Raw genomic sequence first — 16,703 nt, forward strand, 5'->3', positions numbered from 1 at the left:
TAGGTGCCAAGGTTTTAAAAAGTCCCTGCCTTCATAGTGTTTACAACCTAATTGGAGGTATTAATTAGGCTATGTGAGGGGGTAACTAGGGTATGAAGAAGCACACAGGAAAGCTCCTAACCCACACTTAGAGGCAGGAAAGGTGGCCCATGAAGGGGAGTGACACAATCTAGCCTGAGTATCAAAGGATGAGGAAGAACTAGCCAGGTGAATTGAAGGCCCTTCATGCTCTGCCGGATCACCCTAACCTTGCCAGCAGGTGCCCCATCTCACATTTACTATGACCTGGCTGCTAACAAAGTTCACAGCTGCTCTCTTCTTGGGAGATATGCCCTCAGCCAAATGGGAAGTCAGGCTAGATGCCCAACCCCCAGCAGATTTCAGCCAATGACTGACACAGGGTACAAAAGGTCAGCCCCCTGCCTCAAGACAAACCAATTCTGTGGCGTAATCTGTGCCTCTTAGTTTCCCCTCAAAATCCAGGTGAAGCTAGTCTCCAGGTGAGACACAGAAAGCCCTTTGTGGCCCATCTCCTACTCTGTTCTGCAATTTTTCCCTCTATTCCCTACCTAAAGCTTTCCACTTTGGTAAAACCAAACTGCCCAGATCCCCTTCCTTCACTATGGATCCCATGCCTCTTGCTGACTTTTGCTGGAACAAATTTCCCACCTTTCTTGGCCTGGCCAACTTCCCTCAAGTATCACCTCCTTCAGGAATCCTTACCTAAACCTGGAGGAACACCAAGAATCCCTCCTCTGAGCTCCCATCACTCCCTATACAAACCTTAGCACTTATTCAGTTATCACATTAAAATTCTCCGTGTACATGTCTGCCTCCCCTAGTATAGTGGAAACTACTCAAGGGTGGGATCTCTATCTTGTTCATTTTTGCTCCCTGAGTTTGTGGCATGGTGTTTGACACAAGGCAAGGAGTTCACAAATGTCTGCTGACCCAATAATGTCTCATTTCTCAACCCAGCATAGGCCATCACTGAGCAGAGATAAGACATGGGGAAGGAAGAAGGGCTAGGATGGCCCAATTGCTATAGACCACTAATCCCAGGCACGTAATAGGTATGAGGTATAATAGGTATTATAACAGATCCTATGGTTCTGGCCAGAGAGAAAGGGTCTCTTCTTGCAGTCTGGATCACAGAATGGTAAATGGAAGGGACCTTGAAAAACTTCTAAAACTATTGTCTCCTAATCCCACCTAATGAAATCCACAATAAGACTTTAAAAGGAAGGAATGTTGGATTTCTTTGCTTTTGATGGGAACTATGTCATTTCACCATGGGAATGCTAAGGTGTACTGATGATAAGAAACCTGAGTCAGCAACAATATATGCCTCTGCCAAAGACAATTGGAGAAAGGAATTATTACTTAAGAACTAATGTTTGAGAGACTAAGTCTTTGAAAATGTGCAATGAAGCAGAGCCTTGAGACAGCCAGACTTGGCATATACAGTTTCAACATACTGGGGATCACCAGGCGGGTCCATTCTTGGATGAGTAATTTCACAGAGGCATGCACTGCACAGTGTGGACTACAAAGCTGAGTGACAATGACACCTGTGATGGACGAGCCCTTGTTGTTTTCAATTCAGTTACCTACCCAGGAGCCCTTGTGAAATGATTTAAAAAAAACCCCAGCCACACCTGTATTTCACACAGAGGAAAGGAAACGCACAGTTAGTGTTACCACAACAATGATGTTACATAATGCAATCTAAACTTTATTTTAGCTACAGCATTTGTTTTAATGACTTTTAAATGACTTTTGTCCTGTATTTCAGAATCATTAAGGCTATGACAAGGTCATATGAATCTGCCTGCTATACTTCTTTGTGTTTAGTGATAAAAACTATACAACACACTGGGTATTTATATATGAGGGCATCTGCAAATCTTTTGGGATATACCCCTCAGAGATGGCAAAGGTGCACAGGATAAAAGAGGGTCTGTGGTGATAAAAATATTGAGTTTTACTACTCCATCTCAATGGGCTCATTTCACAGATGAAGAAATAAAGACAAAATAAACAAAGTGTTTTTTTCAAGGTCACATAAATAGTTACTGTCAGAGCTACAAATAGAACCCAGTGTTATTATTTTAACTTAGAGTTAAGAACTATTTCTACACTGCATAAATGAAAACTACTAAGGTGGTCACCTGTAGAGGTGGGTTAAAGGAAAGTCAATAGGAAACAATTATAAGAGGAAATAAAGTATCACTGATGAAGTTCCACATTGTAGATGATCTGTGGCAGGTTTTTAATCACAGAATCAATCTGCTGTCCCAAACCATCTGCACTATTCATAAATCTACTCTCAAAAAATATTTTCCTCAAAAAGTAAAAATTATTTTTCTAGATCATCTTCTGTTTAATTTTTGATAATTTTTGAGAGTTTAATATTGTCATCTTCAGAGAAATCATGATGGTCTCTGACATGCACTTATCAATCAGACTTATAGTCATACTTGATGCTGTTTCTAGCTGGTCTCTTAGGAGGAAGACCAATACCCTTGAGGTGGGAGTGCAGACTGGAAGACATAATGGGCTCCATTTGGTTCTTTATTCATTTATAAATTGGTTTATTTTTGGTAGTCCAGTGAATACATGGGTTGAATGATTTTTCTTTGCAACCTGTATTTAATCTTACCAAGATACTGAACGTGAATGATACATGAGGATAAAGTTCCCAAGGTGATGAATCCTTTGCGGTATTGTTATGGTACGTGATTTATGAAGACAGATGGAGTATGGGTACAACAAAGGATGGAATAAGTACCCTTTAAGACACCCACATCAATGAACTGACCCACTCATTTTAGTAGATTATCTTGCATTTCTTTACAGGGCTGTTACTGGTACAACTGAGTCCTTTTAAAATATTCTGTATTTAACTTGGGAAATCTGTAAAATTCAAGGATCCCTGTGTGCTTGAAGGATATCTAGATATCATCACTGCCAATGATGAAAGAGAATAGGAAATGGGATTGTTAAGCATATAATGAAAAGCTATCATTTCCAGAATGGTAAATAACTTGTTTTTCTCCAAAAAGTTCAAAGCAATAAGAAATGAGCTCAAATTGTAACTGGCAGAATTAGCCTATTCATAATGCACAATGTTCTGGCACTGGTACAAGTACACATAGGAGCCTTTGAAATCCCTTCCTTAGGTAATATGGCAGGCAGAGAAAAAATGGCCAATGGAATAAAGCTTGTACTGTTAATCAACTCAAACTGTATCAAGGGAAAAATGAAATTATAGTTCGATTAATGAACACTAATTAGGTAAGGAGGGGGAGGGAAATAATAAAAACCTGGTAACAAACTAAAGAAAAATATATTTTATAGCTGTGTTTATGGCATTGAGGTATAGCCTTGAAAATTAAATCCATTCCTAATCCAAAAATTTTATGTTATTTTGGTACTTTAAATCTTCCACCTGGCCATTCAAACAAAATTAATTGATTTATTTGAATTTAACTTGCCCCTTCTTCGAAAACCTAATTAGCAGTGTAATGAGGTTTTAAAAAAGGAAAAGATGGGATCTGATAAGTTTCTAGGCTCAGTTCCAGAAAGTTCAGTGCAGATGGCTTTTCTTCTCTAGACATTTTTATTAGGTGATGATGGAAATCCTCATTTAAAAAAGAATTCTAGAACAGTGCATCTCAAATGTTAATGTGCATACCAATCACCCAGGGATCTTATTAAAACACAGATTCTGGCCCTGGCTGCTGTGGCTCAGCAGATTGAGTGCAGGCCTGTGAACCAAAGAGTTGCTGGTTCGATTCCCAGTCAGGGCACATGCCTGGGTTGCAGGCCAGGTCCCCAGTATGGGGCATGAGAGGCAACCACATATTGATGTTTCTCTCCCTGTCTTTCTCCCTCCCTTCCCCCTCTCTAAAAATAAATAAATAAAATCTTTAAAATTTTTTCATATTGACCTTTTTATCTCATGTAGTAATGATATCAGAAACACCCTCACTTCTCAGAAAGGGCACCTTTCTTTGGCTAAGCCTGATGAAAGGCAATGTTTTGAGATAATAATGGGTGTGATACCTGGGGCGCCGTGGCACCAGTGCACCAGCTCATTCTCTCTCTCAATGGCCTCGCCAAGCTCAGGAGGCCAGTTGCAGTTCTGTTCCTGTTCCATGAGGAAGTCCACACTCTGCCATACCAGCTCCTGATCTGAGGGCTTGATGTGCTCATAGTAAGAAAGAAGCATCTGGAGAATGGACGACAGGCCATGAGCTGCTCCTATGTTGACAAACAAAGCATAATTAATTCACACAATTGGGAAGAGAGCCAGTTTAATTTAGTGAAAAGACAATCATAGCATAAATAAAAAGAATGGCAATATTACTTGGAAGCACACAGTGATATAATAGTTGAGCTGACAGAGAACTAGGCTTCTGGGGAACATATGTTACAACAGGGGTGGGCAAATTACAACCAAACTAAGGCCAAATTTGGCTCATTGCCTGTTTTGTAAATAAAGTTTTATCGAAACACGAGCTTGCTCATTCATTAGTCTATTGTCTATGGCTGCTGTTGTACTACAATGGCAGAGTTGTTTATGTGATAGATACCACAGGGACCAAGAAACCTAAAATATGTATTATTTATTCATTTACTTTAAAAAGTTTAGTAATCAACCCCTGTTTTAGACGAAATATTTTTTTGAAAGCTTTGTTATTAACATATTGATAGCTTTTATGAAAATGTACTTAAAGTGCTTAAAAATAATTTATTCTGGGTATCCTAAACATTCACACATTCATTCACACACTCATTCAACACATAAGAATTAAACACCTACTATGTGCCAGATACTGTTAGAGGCTGAAGATAGATCAGTGAACAAAACAGAAAATCCTTTCTTTATTGATGGAAGCAGGGAGTTGGTGAATGAATACCCCAACTTCCTTACCCCTTCAGTGGGACAATTCTGACACATGTTCTATACAATCTCTAAGAATCTCCAGTGGAACTGAGTCTCAACTATCCACAATTGCTCATTACTACATACTCTATTAACTTCTTTCTCTAACCTGACTCAATTACTCATTCTTCTATCAACACTTTCTCAGATCATCTCCCAAATAAACTATTTATACTTTCTCTTAAGGTCTGATTCTAAGCCCCAGCTGGTGTGGCTCAGTGGATTCAGTGCAGGCCTGCAAAACAAATAAGCAAGCAAAATATAACCAGAGACACTGAAATAAAGAACAAACTGACAGTAACCAGACAGGAGGTGGGAGGGGATAATGGGGGGGAAACGGGGAAGGGTTGTCAAGGAACATGTATAAATGACCCATTGACAAAGCCAAAGTGGGGTAGGATGGAGGGTGGGAGATGGGGATGGCTGGGATGGAGGGGAGTGGGGGGGGAAATGGAGACAACTGTACTTGAACAACAATAAAAAAAATGTGGAAAAAATAAAATAAAAATATTAGCAGAAAAAGGTCTGGTTCTAAGAAAAGTTAGACAGGAACTTAAAAGTTTCTTTTAGAAAATTCTCAGGGAATTGCTTGTCTATAAGCTCATTGTTCCTGAGCCATTCATTCATTTGTGTACTCTCATTATGTTTAGGCTCTTGCTAAAGATCCAGATCACTAAGATAAATGAGATAAAGGCTTTATCTGGAAGGTGCACAGAGCCCATTAAAGCTCTTGGACAGTTAAGCCACTAATACAGTCCAATGTGATAAGGGCTGTTAGAAGTGTGGCAGGGTAACAGGATACGACCCAATTTGCTTCGGGGCAAAACCTGAACCCTGTGAACATTTCTCCAGAGAGCATTCAATAAACCCATTTTTCCAAAGCACAAAAATTCTCTATAGATCTAATGATGTTTAAACAGAGTCTTGAAGTCTGGGTATAAGTATTACAGATAGATGAAGGGGTTGGGGGAAGCCAGACATTCAATTTGCAAGTCAGACATGCAAAAAGAAAAGGCTCCAAGGTTACAAAGATATGAGAACGTTTTGCTTGTAGGAGACTGTGCTGGACAGGACCAGCAAGGGGAGGAGATAAGGTTTAGTTAGGAGAAGGAGGTAGGTGACCTATAAAGAGCCTTGCAAATCATGCTCAGAGGTAAGGGGAGCAATTAATTTTCACTTTATGTGCCTCATAGCTCAAAAGTCGCCATTGTTTTATTCAGCAATCTGTTATTGATCCACTAATACTAAAACTTGAGAATGTTAGTAGTCAAACCCTGTTTCCCTGTGCAGGCACACTACTAATAATGAGTGTATAAGCTGTTCACAAACTCAGAAAAATTGAGCCAATAAACTCACAATTTAGAATGAGCAAAGTAATTGTTAAAATAGCTACATTTCTATCAGGTAGACTGTGGAAATAAATATTAAATTGTAATTTGTATTATCTATCATATTTAATGGCATTTTAATGTACTTCTAGTTAAATGAACAGTGATGACCTGTTTCAAAAACAAATCTTGTAGTCAATGCTGATATTAGAAACTCCCTTCATCTTTCACCAGCACCTTTACTCACCCAAATATTCAGTTCCATAGTAAGAATACATCAGGGGAAATGGTTTCCTCTTTTTCATGGCATACTGCTTCCCGGAGTCTAGAATTGCTTGGCAAATTGATTTGATCTGTGCTGGAGTCAGCACCTGAGTAAGGAAATCAAGAAGCAGAAGTCAAATCAGGATCTGTTTTCCTCAGACATTGGGTTTTCTTGCTTAAAAAGGCCATCAGCATATCCCCTAAATCCTTTCCCTAGGTGTAAATAAGCTTTGCCAACTGTAAGGTTTTTTGAACTACTGATCCTCTCCTTGTCGTTTTCTCTACCTCCTTTGGAAAATTTGCTGTTTTGATGGGAAATACACGCCTTTACTACTATGGACTTTTATAAAATGCAAAGGCCACATTACAGTTGTCATATCATTAATCCTTGTCACAGGAACAAGAAATTGTTCAGAAAAGAACAAATACTGGTCCTAACTGATTATGCTTAACAGAGCTGTTACTCCTGGTGTACGGTGCAGGTCTGGCCCAGACAATGCGTCTTCAATTTGTGTCATTTTGTTGGTGCTCATAAAACCACAATTCTATGACAAGCTGCTGCATGATGGACTCACTTGTAGTCTTTGGCATTCCTGGATGAAATTAAAGTCCAATAAGTACCAAGGCAAAATCACTTTTAATATCAAAAGGATTCTGAATAGAGAATGGCTAAAATGCAGTGATTTGCATTTGTCAATATTTTATTCAATCTATCCACAGTCATTTTTAGGACTACGGAGATTAAAATGTTCTGAAGCTTGCAAAGCATTACTGAATTTATTAGGATTATGCTCAGGTTTGTGATGTTTTCTGCCTCCCTCTCCTCCTCTGGGTAGATCAGATGATCCCTTTAGCATACTCCCGTACCACTACAACTCCTTGGTGTAGCACTTACAACCTGGTGTATTATGACTTTCTCTACTAAACAATCAATTATTTGAGGACAGAGACTGTGGCCTGTCCTCATCATCAGGTCTCATCATTTTGGCATCCTTGGTTCCTAACACAGAAACTAAGAGAGCCTTTGTTTCCAACTGGTTGCTCAGAAACAATTATGTCATGGCTTTTGACTTAAATTTTCCTTTTATTACCTATGTATTTTGTCTCTTCGGTTTACTCTTCCCTTCTGCCTAAAATTCCCAAACGCCTTACCTTCCCATGCATTCCCAGAAACATTTCTGGGCTCAACCTCAGGTCTTTCCTTAGCTGAACAACAAATTTCTCCTAAATGATTTCCTGCTCTGCATCTATTCAAATTGCTGTCAGCATTTTCATTTGGTATTGAAAATATCTTACTCTTTATGCCTTTATCGGCACCAACTGATCTTACATTTAATTTTGCTGTACTTAATGTCTGGCATCACCAGTTACACGGCAAAATCCCTCCATCCTGGCTCACTCTCAAAAATCTCCTGAAAGCCTTGAATGGCATGAAATTAATAGGAATCTAATCTGGATCCCATATTTTCCCATATTTTCCTTGGAATATATGTGGCTTTTCAACTGAACTTAGGTCTCATCTGCCAATATTGCTCTTGAATCCATGTGACAGAGGCAGTTTTTGTGATAGGAAAAGGTCAGTGAATTTTGGGGGCATGTACTCATTTGAATTACTAAAATTCTCCCTGTTTGACTATTGTACCAATAATTGAAAACTGGCTTATTCTTTCCTCAGTTGAACATTTTACCATATATCCCTTCCTCTTTCTCTGTGTGTGTGTGTGTGTGTGTGAGTTCACCTGTTTGTTTTTAACCCAGAGGAAAAAATCAACTTAGGTTAATATGTGGTGCACTGTCCCATTCTTTCCATCTCTAATCCACAGCTCGGAATAGAGAATGAGTTTATATTTCAAAATGTCCTCAGTCATGCACCATGCGGGGGTGGTTTCCTCTTATCTCTTAGAAACACTGTGAAAAACAAAGAGAAACCATGCTTCCACGATAAAAACCAGTTATACATGCAGTTCTTTATCTCTGGGAACAGACAAGACCTATCCTTGAGTTTACTGATTAGTAAATAAAAAGTGAAAATAGTACTCATTAAAAGTGTGTAGAAGGGAACATTGAGGAACAGGGTGCTCTTCTGCCCCACGAACAAACAGTAGACAAAGAAGAAAGATGAGATGCGAGAGAAGGGGCCTGTTCTTGGTCTCTCATTTGTCAGCTTTCTCAGACACCCCTCCATTTCCCAGTCCCAGCACATAGGAACATGCTCATGAGCATACACACTACCTCCAAGAAGATGGCCTCTTGTGCTTTTGAAATATTCTGAGGCCTTGGGAATAAGGAAATGGCATTTCCAGTGGGAAAAAAGTGACTGGGGATGACAGAGAACTCTGCCAATTAGGCCTTTATCAACACAAACCCAAATTCCCTTTCCTGAATTTGGAACACATGAGGCCTATGCATGTGTTGATATCGTGGATGGATTTGGTTCTTTAAATAAATTTTTTACATTGAATTAAAATAAATTAAAATATCTGAAGAGTACAAAGTAAGGAAGTCTGTGGTAGTTTGGTTTAAACAGTTTCATTCATTTAACTAATTCCTTTTGCTGATTCTCAAAGAGAAATGTTTGTTGTAAAATGTTCCTGTTGGGCTGGGCTCTGAGTATGAAGAGATGAGAGAGCAATGAAGTCCATGCTTGGTTTCTTGGCCCCACCTGAAGGTCATGCTGTTACTGAACCACCTCCATGAGGAGGAGAGATGACCTTCGTTAATTACAAGAATGGAATGGACCAGGTCACCGAAGGCTTGCCTCACTTCAGACCCCTTTCTACGGCAAATGTCCTGCCCATGGGCACTTGGAAGTAGAAGTCTTTGCTAGTTATATATGAACCACTGCCAACATTACCAAGCAATAGTTCAAAATGCCCTGAGTATGTGACTGCCCATCTACACAGTGCAGAGTCACTCCACTATCATGCCAAACACATAAGTAACAGAATAAGAATCTGACATTAACTTAGGTGTTTTCTTCCAGCAATTAATTTCACGCCAATCCTTCATTCTACCATTCTGGTAGTAGCACAGGCTTCTGCTCACAGCAAGAAACAAGCCTTTTGACTACCAATGAACATCAAAATGACCTTTGATACCTAAGGATAATAGTTCTGAGGATAAAGGTTTTTGAGTTGTTAGAACCTGCGTATTTTAGTATCAATACTTAAAGTTGATAGTATATTAACAAGACAAATAATAGCAAGTGTTAGAGAGGGTATGGAGAAAAAAGAAACCCTCATTCACTGCTGTTAGAGTATAAACTGGAATAGCTACCATGCAAAAGAATATGAAGGTTCCTCAAAAAATTAACAATAGAGTTACCATATGATCCAGCAACTCCTGACCCAGGTATCTACACAAAAAATTGAAAACATTTATTCATAAAAATATATGCACCCCTGTGTTCACTGCAACATTATTCACAGTGGCCAAGACATGGAAACAACTGAAGTGTTCTTCAGTAGGTGATTGGATAAAGAAGATGTGGTCCATATAGACAATGGAATACTACTCAGCCATAAGAAAAGCTGAAATACTGGCTTTTGCAACAAGATGAATGGATCTTGAGAATGTCATGCTAAGCAAAATAAGCCAGACAGAAAAAGTCAAGAGCCATATGATATCACTCATATGTGAGATATAAAACTGAAAGTAACAAATGAACAAGACAGACACAGACAACAGTGTGGAGACACAGACAACAGTGTGGAGGTTACCAGGGGGAAGGGGATAGGTGGGTGGTAAAGGGGGTCAAATATATGCTGACAGAAGGAGATTTTCCTTTGAATGATGAATACACAATACAATATACAGATGATGTATCATAGAATTGTACACTTGAAACCTATATAATTTTTTTAACCAATGTCACTCCAATAAATTTAATTTAAAAACCAATAGCCTTGAAGTATACACCTATAGCCATCAGGAAGTTGAAAGTCAGTGTGGAGTTCCTGCTACACCCCCTTTGCCAAACCTTAGAAGAGATCCTGTAATCCCCCAGATAGGTTTAGGGATCTATAGGTAGTTAGGATGTGTGCCCCCCTCCTGCCTGGACAGATGGTAGCCTCAAAGATGTGTCTACTGCCTCAGGGTCTGGGGCCAGTAAAAGAGATACCACTACATGGCACATCCCACAGGAAAGCCAGAAACAATCCTGAGTTTTCTGTGGGTACCATGGTAGACCAGAAGAAAAATCCATCCACTGAAGCAAATTTATTTTTAAAAATTCTCAATCCAACAGTATGGATGGACCTGGAGAGCATTATGTTAAGTGAAATAAGCCAGGCGGAGAAAGACAAGTACCACATGATTTCACTCACATGTGCAATCTAATGAACAAACTGAACTAACTAGCAAAATAGAGACAGATCCATAGACAGAGAACAGGATGACAGCTAAGGAGGGGAGGGATTGGGGATGGAGGGATTGAGTCAAAAGGAAAAAGGACTTATGGACGTGGACAACAGGGTGGTGATTGCAGGGGTGGGGTTATAAGGAGACTAAATGGTAATGGAAAACTACAATAAAATATTTCCAAATAATTTCAAATTAAAAACTTGGGGAAACTTTTTGGTACAAAGTCAATTTTCACAATTGGTTAGATTTTTACTTTGAAGCCTCTTTGGGGCTGTGCTTGGGTTGGAACCCACTAACTTACAGGGAAGAATGAGGTTTCAGGAAATCTCTGGAGTGGGTCGAGAGTTACTTCAGGTGTTGAGAAGACAAAAGCTGAGGGGAGCTGCTGTGAGTCAGAAGCTTAAACAAAGAAGGTAGGGCTAAAGGAAAGCTTTTAAACAGGAAACAGACTTTGATGAGTCGAACATTTCATATTATGTGCAAAGCCTGTGCCAGGCACTTTAAGGGAAAATGTAATCTTAATAATTAGACTAAGTTAACATCTGAACCATACAGATAATGAAACATTCAGCATTTAAATTCTAAAATCACAGGTGTAAGGTGGAGAGAGTAAATACGGGGGGCTTCACTGAGGGAGAGGGATATGAGCCATGCATTGAAGGACAAGTATGAAGTGGATAAATGAAAATGGGGGGGGAGAGGGCATTTGAAGCTGTGGGATAATGGGGAAAACCCTGTGTATTAGGGCAATGCTTCTCAAACTGCAATGTGCACACAAGCCACCTGGTTAAAATGCAGATTCTGATTCAGCAGGTCTCCGGTGGGGCCAGGATTCTACATTTCTAACAAGTTCCCAGGTGATGCTGCTGCTGGTCCGTGGAAACATATGTGAAGTAGCAAGGGATTATGGAAATGGAGAGGTTGGTTGCAACAGAGAATTTCTCTTGGGAAGGGTGAGAAGTTAGACTGAAAGAACTAAAGAAGTTCCCAAAGACATGCAAGGAAGCAAAAGGGAAAACCAGGCAAGAACATTGCACACCATCATTTAAGTGATCAGATTCCCCAGAAAAGAGAAGCAGCAACAATTGGAAATTTTCTTCCAATATGTGATGTATAGGAAAAATATGTGCAAATTTGCAACCCCCACTGGGGAGTTCTCTTAGCCAGTGTGGCCAGGTTTGTTATTTTTTAAAATTAGTCTCTAAATGGGCACATGCGCTGGTGCAGAATGAGCCAGTCCCTTCCATCTGGTTTTCTTGATGCTCCCTGACCATGATTATGCTGGATGAAGAATGGGAGGTGGGTTGCTCTAGTAATGCTTATCTTCTGATCATTAAAGGGATTCGTCAGATACCATTTCAAAGTTGTTTCATTTTCCTTCTCACGTCAAGGAACACAAGCCAAGGAAACACTGGAAACCAGAAAAGTAAAACAGGTTTTACCCCATTCTTGCAGGGTGGCTGCTCACTTTAAAGATTTATTACAAGTACCTGGTAACCCAGTCTGCACCGGGTGTCAGTAGATGAATTCACTGCAAGACATTAAATGTCTCAGGGCCCAGACTTCATTATCTACAAAAAAAGGGATCACAATGGCTTGTTCCACCTACCTGCCAGTATGATGGTGAGACTTTTACAAAAAGCCGTTCTCAATATTTGGCTGTACACTGCAATCATCTGGGGATCTTATACAAATCCCAATGCACTGACCACACCCCAAACCAATGATATCAGACACTTTGGGTGTGGGACCAGGCATCAGTATTTTTTAAAGCTCTCCAGGTGATTCCAAAGTACTGTCAGATTTGAGAATCACTGTTATGAAATATTGAATGAAAAAAAAGTATTTAAAAGCAAAGTAATAATATGATGATGACTATAATGATGAAGAGAGCTAAAGGAAAGACAAGCAAAACATACTCCCAGGTAGAAAGAAATACCTTTGGTCTGAGTCATGGGAGAGTGAAAGCGAGAAACCCTATGTGAACATGAATGGACATGCTGGGTCAGGACAGAAGTCCAGTGAACCTCATCCAGTGTTTCCAACACATACGCCAATGCACACTTTGTGGTAGAGTCATGAAAGGTACAGGTAGAAACCATAGGACACAGCAGACAGTGCACCGGACTAGGATTCAGAAGATCTGGGCTTGAGAGCCAGCTTTGCCACAGTAACCATGGTTAAATCATCAGAGATCTGTTTCCTCATCTGTAATATAAAAGGACTGGATTAGACTGTGTCCACTAAGTCAGTGCTTCTTAAATTTTAGTGTGCCTACAAATCATCTAATGAGCTAGCTAAAACACAGCTTCTGGGGCCTCACCCTCAGAGATTCTGATTCAGTAGCTGTGGAATGGGGCCTTGCGCTCTGAGGTGATGTGCATGCTGCTGGGCTGGGGAAGAGCGCTGTACTAGGTAACCTCTAAGGTTTTCTAAGGCATTGAAAGAGTCTGGCTCTTAAACTGAAGAAAGAATATAGCATGGTGATAAAATAAAAATAAAACAAAACATGTGTTCCAACTTTAGCGTCACCGTTTTCCAGCAGTGTGGATTTAGGCAAGTTCCTTAATACTTTCTAAGCCTCAGTTGACTTATTTGTAAAAAGCAGTAATAATAAGACTTACTTATCTCACTGGATTGCTACGAGGCTTCCAAGTAAAACACTTAGCACAGTTCCTGGCATAAAACATGTGCACAATGTATATAAGGTATAGTTAAAACAGACATCGGCCCTCGGCTCTAGCGGGTGTGGCTCAGTGGAATGAGCACTGGCCTGACAACCGAAAGGTCACTGGTTCAATTCCAAGTTGGGGCACATGCCTGGGTTGTGACTGGGTCCCTAGTTAAGCGCATGCAAGAGGCAACTGATCGGTGTTTCTCTCCTTCTCTTTCTCTCTCCCTTCCCCTCTCTCTAAAAATAAATAAATAAAATCTTTAAAAAGTTAAAAAAACAGACATCAAAGTCCAATAGCAACTCACCTTGCACCATTCAAAACCATACGCCTTGGAGGTCTATGCCGAGGATATCTCACATAAAATAACTATGTTGTTGCTTACCTCCCATCCCCAACTTCCACCCAAAGCCAGCTTGTGTCATCTTGCATTCCCAAGTTGTTGTAACTTGTAATTCATAAACTAGTAATGTATGTACCTTCATTTGTGTATGTACTTTTCTCATCACCACACTTTGAGCCTTTCACTGTCCTGTGTTTCCCAAACATTTCTTTTTGCTCTTTCAAAGTACTTTTCAAGTTTTTCTGGTTTCCAAACAAGTCTCTGTCACCAACTATGTAAATTGAGCCCAATCACATAACCTCTCTGAACCTGTTTCATCTGAAAAAACAAGGAGTTAAGCTGAGGTGGTTTTTAATGCGCCTTTCAGTGATAGCATTTTGTTATTTTGTGATTCAACACTTGACATCAACTATTTACAAATCTACATATACCTATTTGAGCTCTAATTCTGGGATGTGGATGTGATGGTATGTTGCAGTGGTTTCATTTCTTACAGGCTAGGCAAAAAGCCCTTTGTAATGAGATTATAGCATATGTTTAACTTGTCCTCAATTCTAGGCATTTTATTTCATCAAGATACATAGCCTCTTATGTACTTCCTTCAAGATAAAAAGCTAAAAAAAATAGAAGTTGTTTTAGCCTCTTTGTATTAGTTATGTGAATATCTGGAGTCTTTGGGCTCATGATGCCCCCAAATTGAATGGCTGTGTTATTAAGGCTGAATGAGTAATTGGCCATTTTACATCAGAACCTCCTCTAAGCCAGTGTTGAATGAATATGTCATTTGCAGTACTCTTTTTTAAAAATTTAATCTTTATTGTATTTCTTTCCATTACCATTTAGTCCCCTTATACCCCCCTCCCACAAGCAACCACCACACTGTTGATCATGTCCATGAGTCCTTTTTCCTCAATTCCTCTACACCCTACCATGCCTCTCCTTAGCTGTCAGCCTGCTCTGTATCGATGGGTCTGTCTCTGTTTTGCTTGTTAGATCAGTTTGTTCATTAGCTTCCACATATGAGTGAAATAATGTGCTATTTGTCTTTCTCTGACTGGCTTATTTCACTTAGCATTGTGTTCTCCAGGTCCATTCATACTGTTGCAAAGGGTAAAATTTTTTTTTTTTTATGGTTGAACAGTATTCCATGGTGTAAATGTTCCATAGTTGTTTTATCCACTGATCTACTAATGGACACTTGGGCTGCTTCCATATCTTGGCAATTGTAAGTAAAGCTGCAATGAACATAGGGGTGCTTATGTTGTTTCAAATTAGTGTTTTGGTTTCCTTCGGTATATTCTCAGATGTGGGGTCGCTGGGTTAAAAGGCAGTTTTGTTTTTAATTTTTTGAGGTATCTCATACTGTTTTCCACAGTGGCTATACCAGTTCATTGCCATATTCTTAAATCATGGTTCAACAGATATTTTTCAAGTGCTTGCTGAGTGCATGATACAGTGCTAGGGAGTACAGAAAGTACAGAGAGATCAATAGTTATGCATAATCAGGTAGACGATAAATAGCTTTTTTCTTTTTCTTTTGAAAGGCTTATTCTTATAACATATTTGTGGCTTCCAGTATTAATTAGCTATATCATCCCCTCCTACCTCCCCTCTGGTTACTGTCAGATTGTTCTTAATTTCAATGTCTCTGGTTACATTTTCCTTGCTTGTTTGTTTTGTTGATTAGGTTCCACTTAAAGGTGAGATCACATGGTTTTTCTTATTAAGTGGTTCTGGAGCCCAGAGAAAAAGCCTGGAAAATACACTGTCACTTTGATGCCATGGCCCTGGGTGACTCCCCTAATTCTTCCACTTATCCTGTTCCAGGTCAGGGACAATGGGCACTCTGAAATCTGCTAGCATAACAGTGGATCCTCAAATCCTCAAAGTCGATATGGAAAGGCAAAGAGGAGGCCCATGGGCACCTCAGCAACAAGTGCTGTAAAGCAATTACCTTCTTTTCCAAGAACCTCTGTCACCTCAACTTAAGTGATTATATTAGGTACTACCTACTCTCACTTTAGAGACCTTTTCTCAAAAATGGTCCTAGATGAACAATACCTGAACAATTTGTGCTCTTTTGTCATTCAATAACTCTTTCACCTAGATACTTTGTACAAAACAAGCTGAAAAGGTTTTTTTTTGTTTTGTTTTGTTTGTTTTTTACTATGCTCTTTGACATGGACCCTAAAGATCACAAACTGGGGAGGGAATGCAGAGATTCTTTAAAACTGATTAATGTTGTCTTCCTTTTTCAATGCCTTACAAACACATTTTAGTAAATGTGTTTATTGGGGCTCAGGGAAGCAGTGTGATATAGTGCAGGTTTGTCCATGAATGGTACCTTCTCTCTGTGCAAAGTGAAACCTAAAGCTATTGGGGCTGGGGTGACATAGGATATATTGAGTGACCATGGTTGAGGAAATTCAGACTTTCTGGCTCTGTCATTATAAGGCAACTGATTGAACCCCTCTGGCTTCATTGTCTTCATCTGTAAAATTAACAGCTTCCTAGGTCCTTTCTGAAGGTTCATAATTTACATTATATAGATCTTTCAGAGAGCTAGATTATAAAATCCAGACGGTATCACTTTCTATATAAACAACACATCAAAAAAGGCAATTTGGAGAGGGCCAAATATATGATGACAGATTATTTGACTTTGGACGGTGGGCACACAATACAAAATACAGATCTAGTATCATAGAAATGTACACTTGAAGCCTATATGACCCTATTAACCAATGTCACCCCAATACATTTAATAAGAAAGGCAATTTGGG

General features: G+C 39.5%; 1 protein-coding gene across 2 annotated transcripts in view; it reads right to left on the reverse strand.

Moving 5' to 3' along the window:
• LANCL3 (LanC like family member 3) overlaps window positions 1-16,703 on the reverse strand; it is a 111,343-nt gene that overhangs the window by 19,397 nt on the left and 75,243 nt on the right. For both annotated transcript variants that reach the window (XM_024557569.4, XM_045192976.2), the window contains exons 2-3: window positions 6,527-6,650; window positions 4,069-4,266 (exon numbers count right to left, since the gene is read on the reverse strand). In XM_024557569.4, the coding sequence (XP_024413337.1) occupies window positions 4,069-4,266; window positions 6,527-6,650 (322 nt within the window). The remainder of the gene's footprint in view (window positions 1-4,068; window positions 4,267-6,526; window positions 6,651-16,703) is intronic.

The sequence above is a fragment of the Desmodus rotundus genome, chromosome X (genome assembly GCF_022682495.2).
Source record: "Desmodus rotundus isolate HL8 chromosome X, HLdesRot8A.1, whole genome shotgun sequence".
Classification (NCBI taxonomy): domain Eukaryota; kingdom Metazoa; phylum Chordata; class Mammalia; order Chiroptera; family Phyllostomidae; genus Desmodus; species Desmodus rotundus.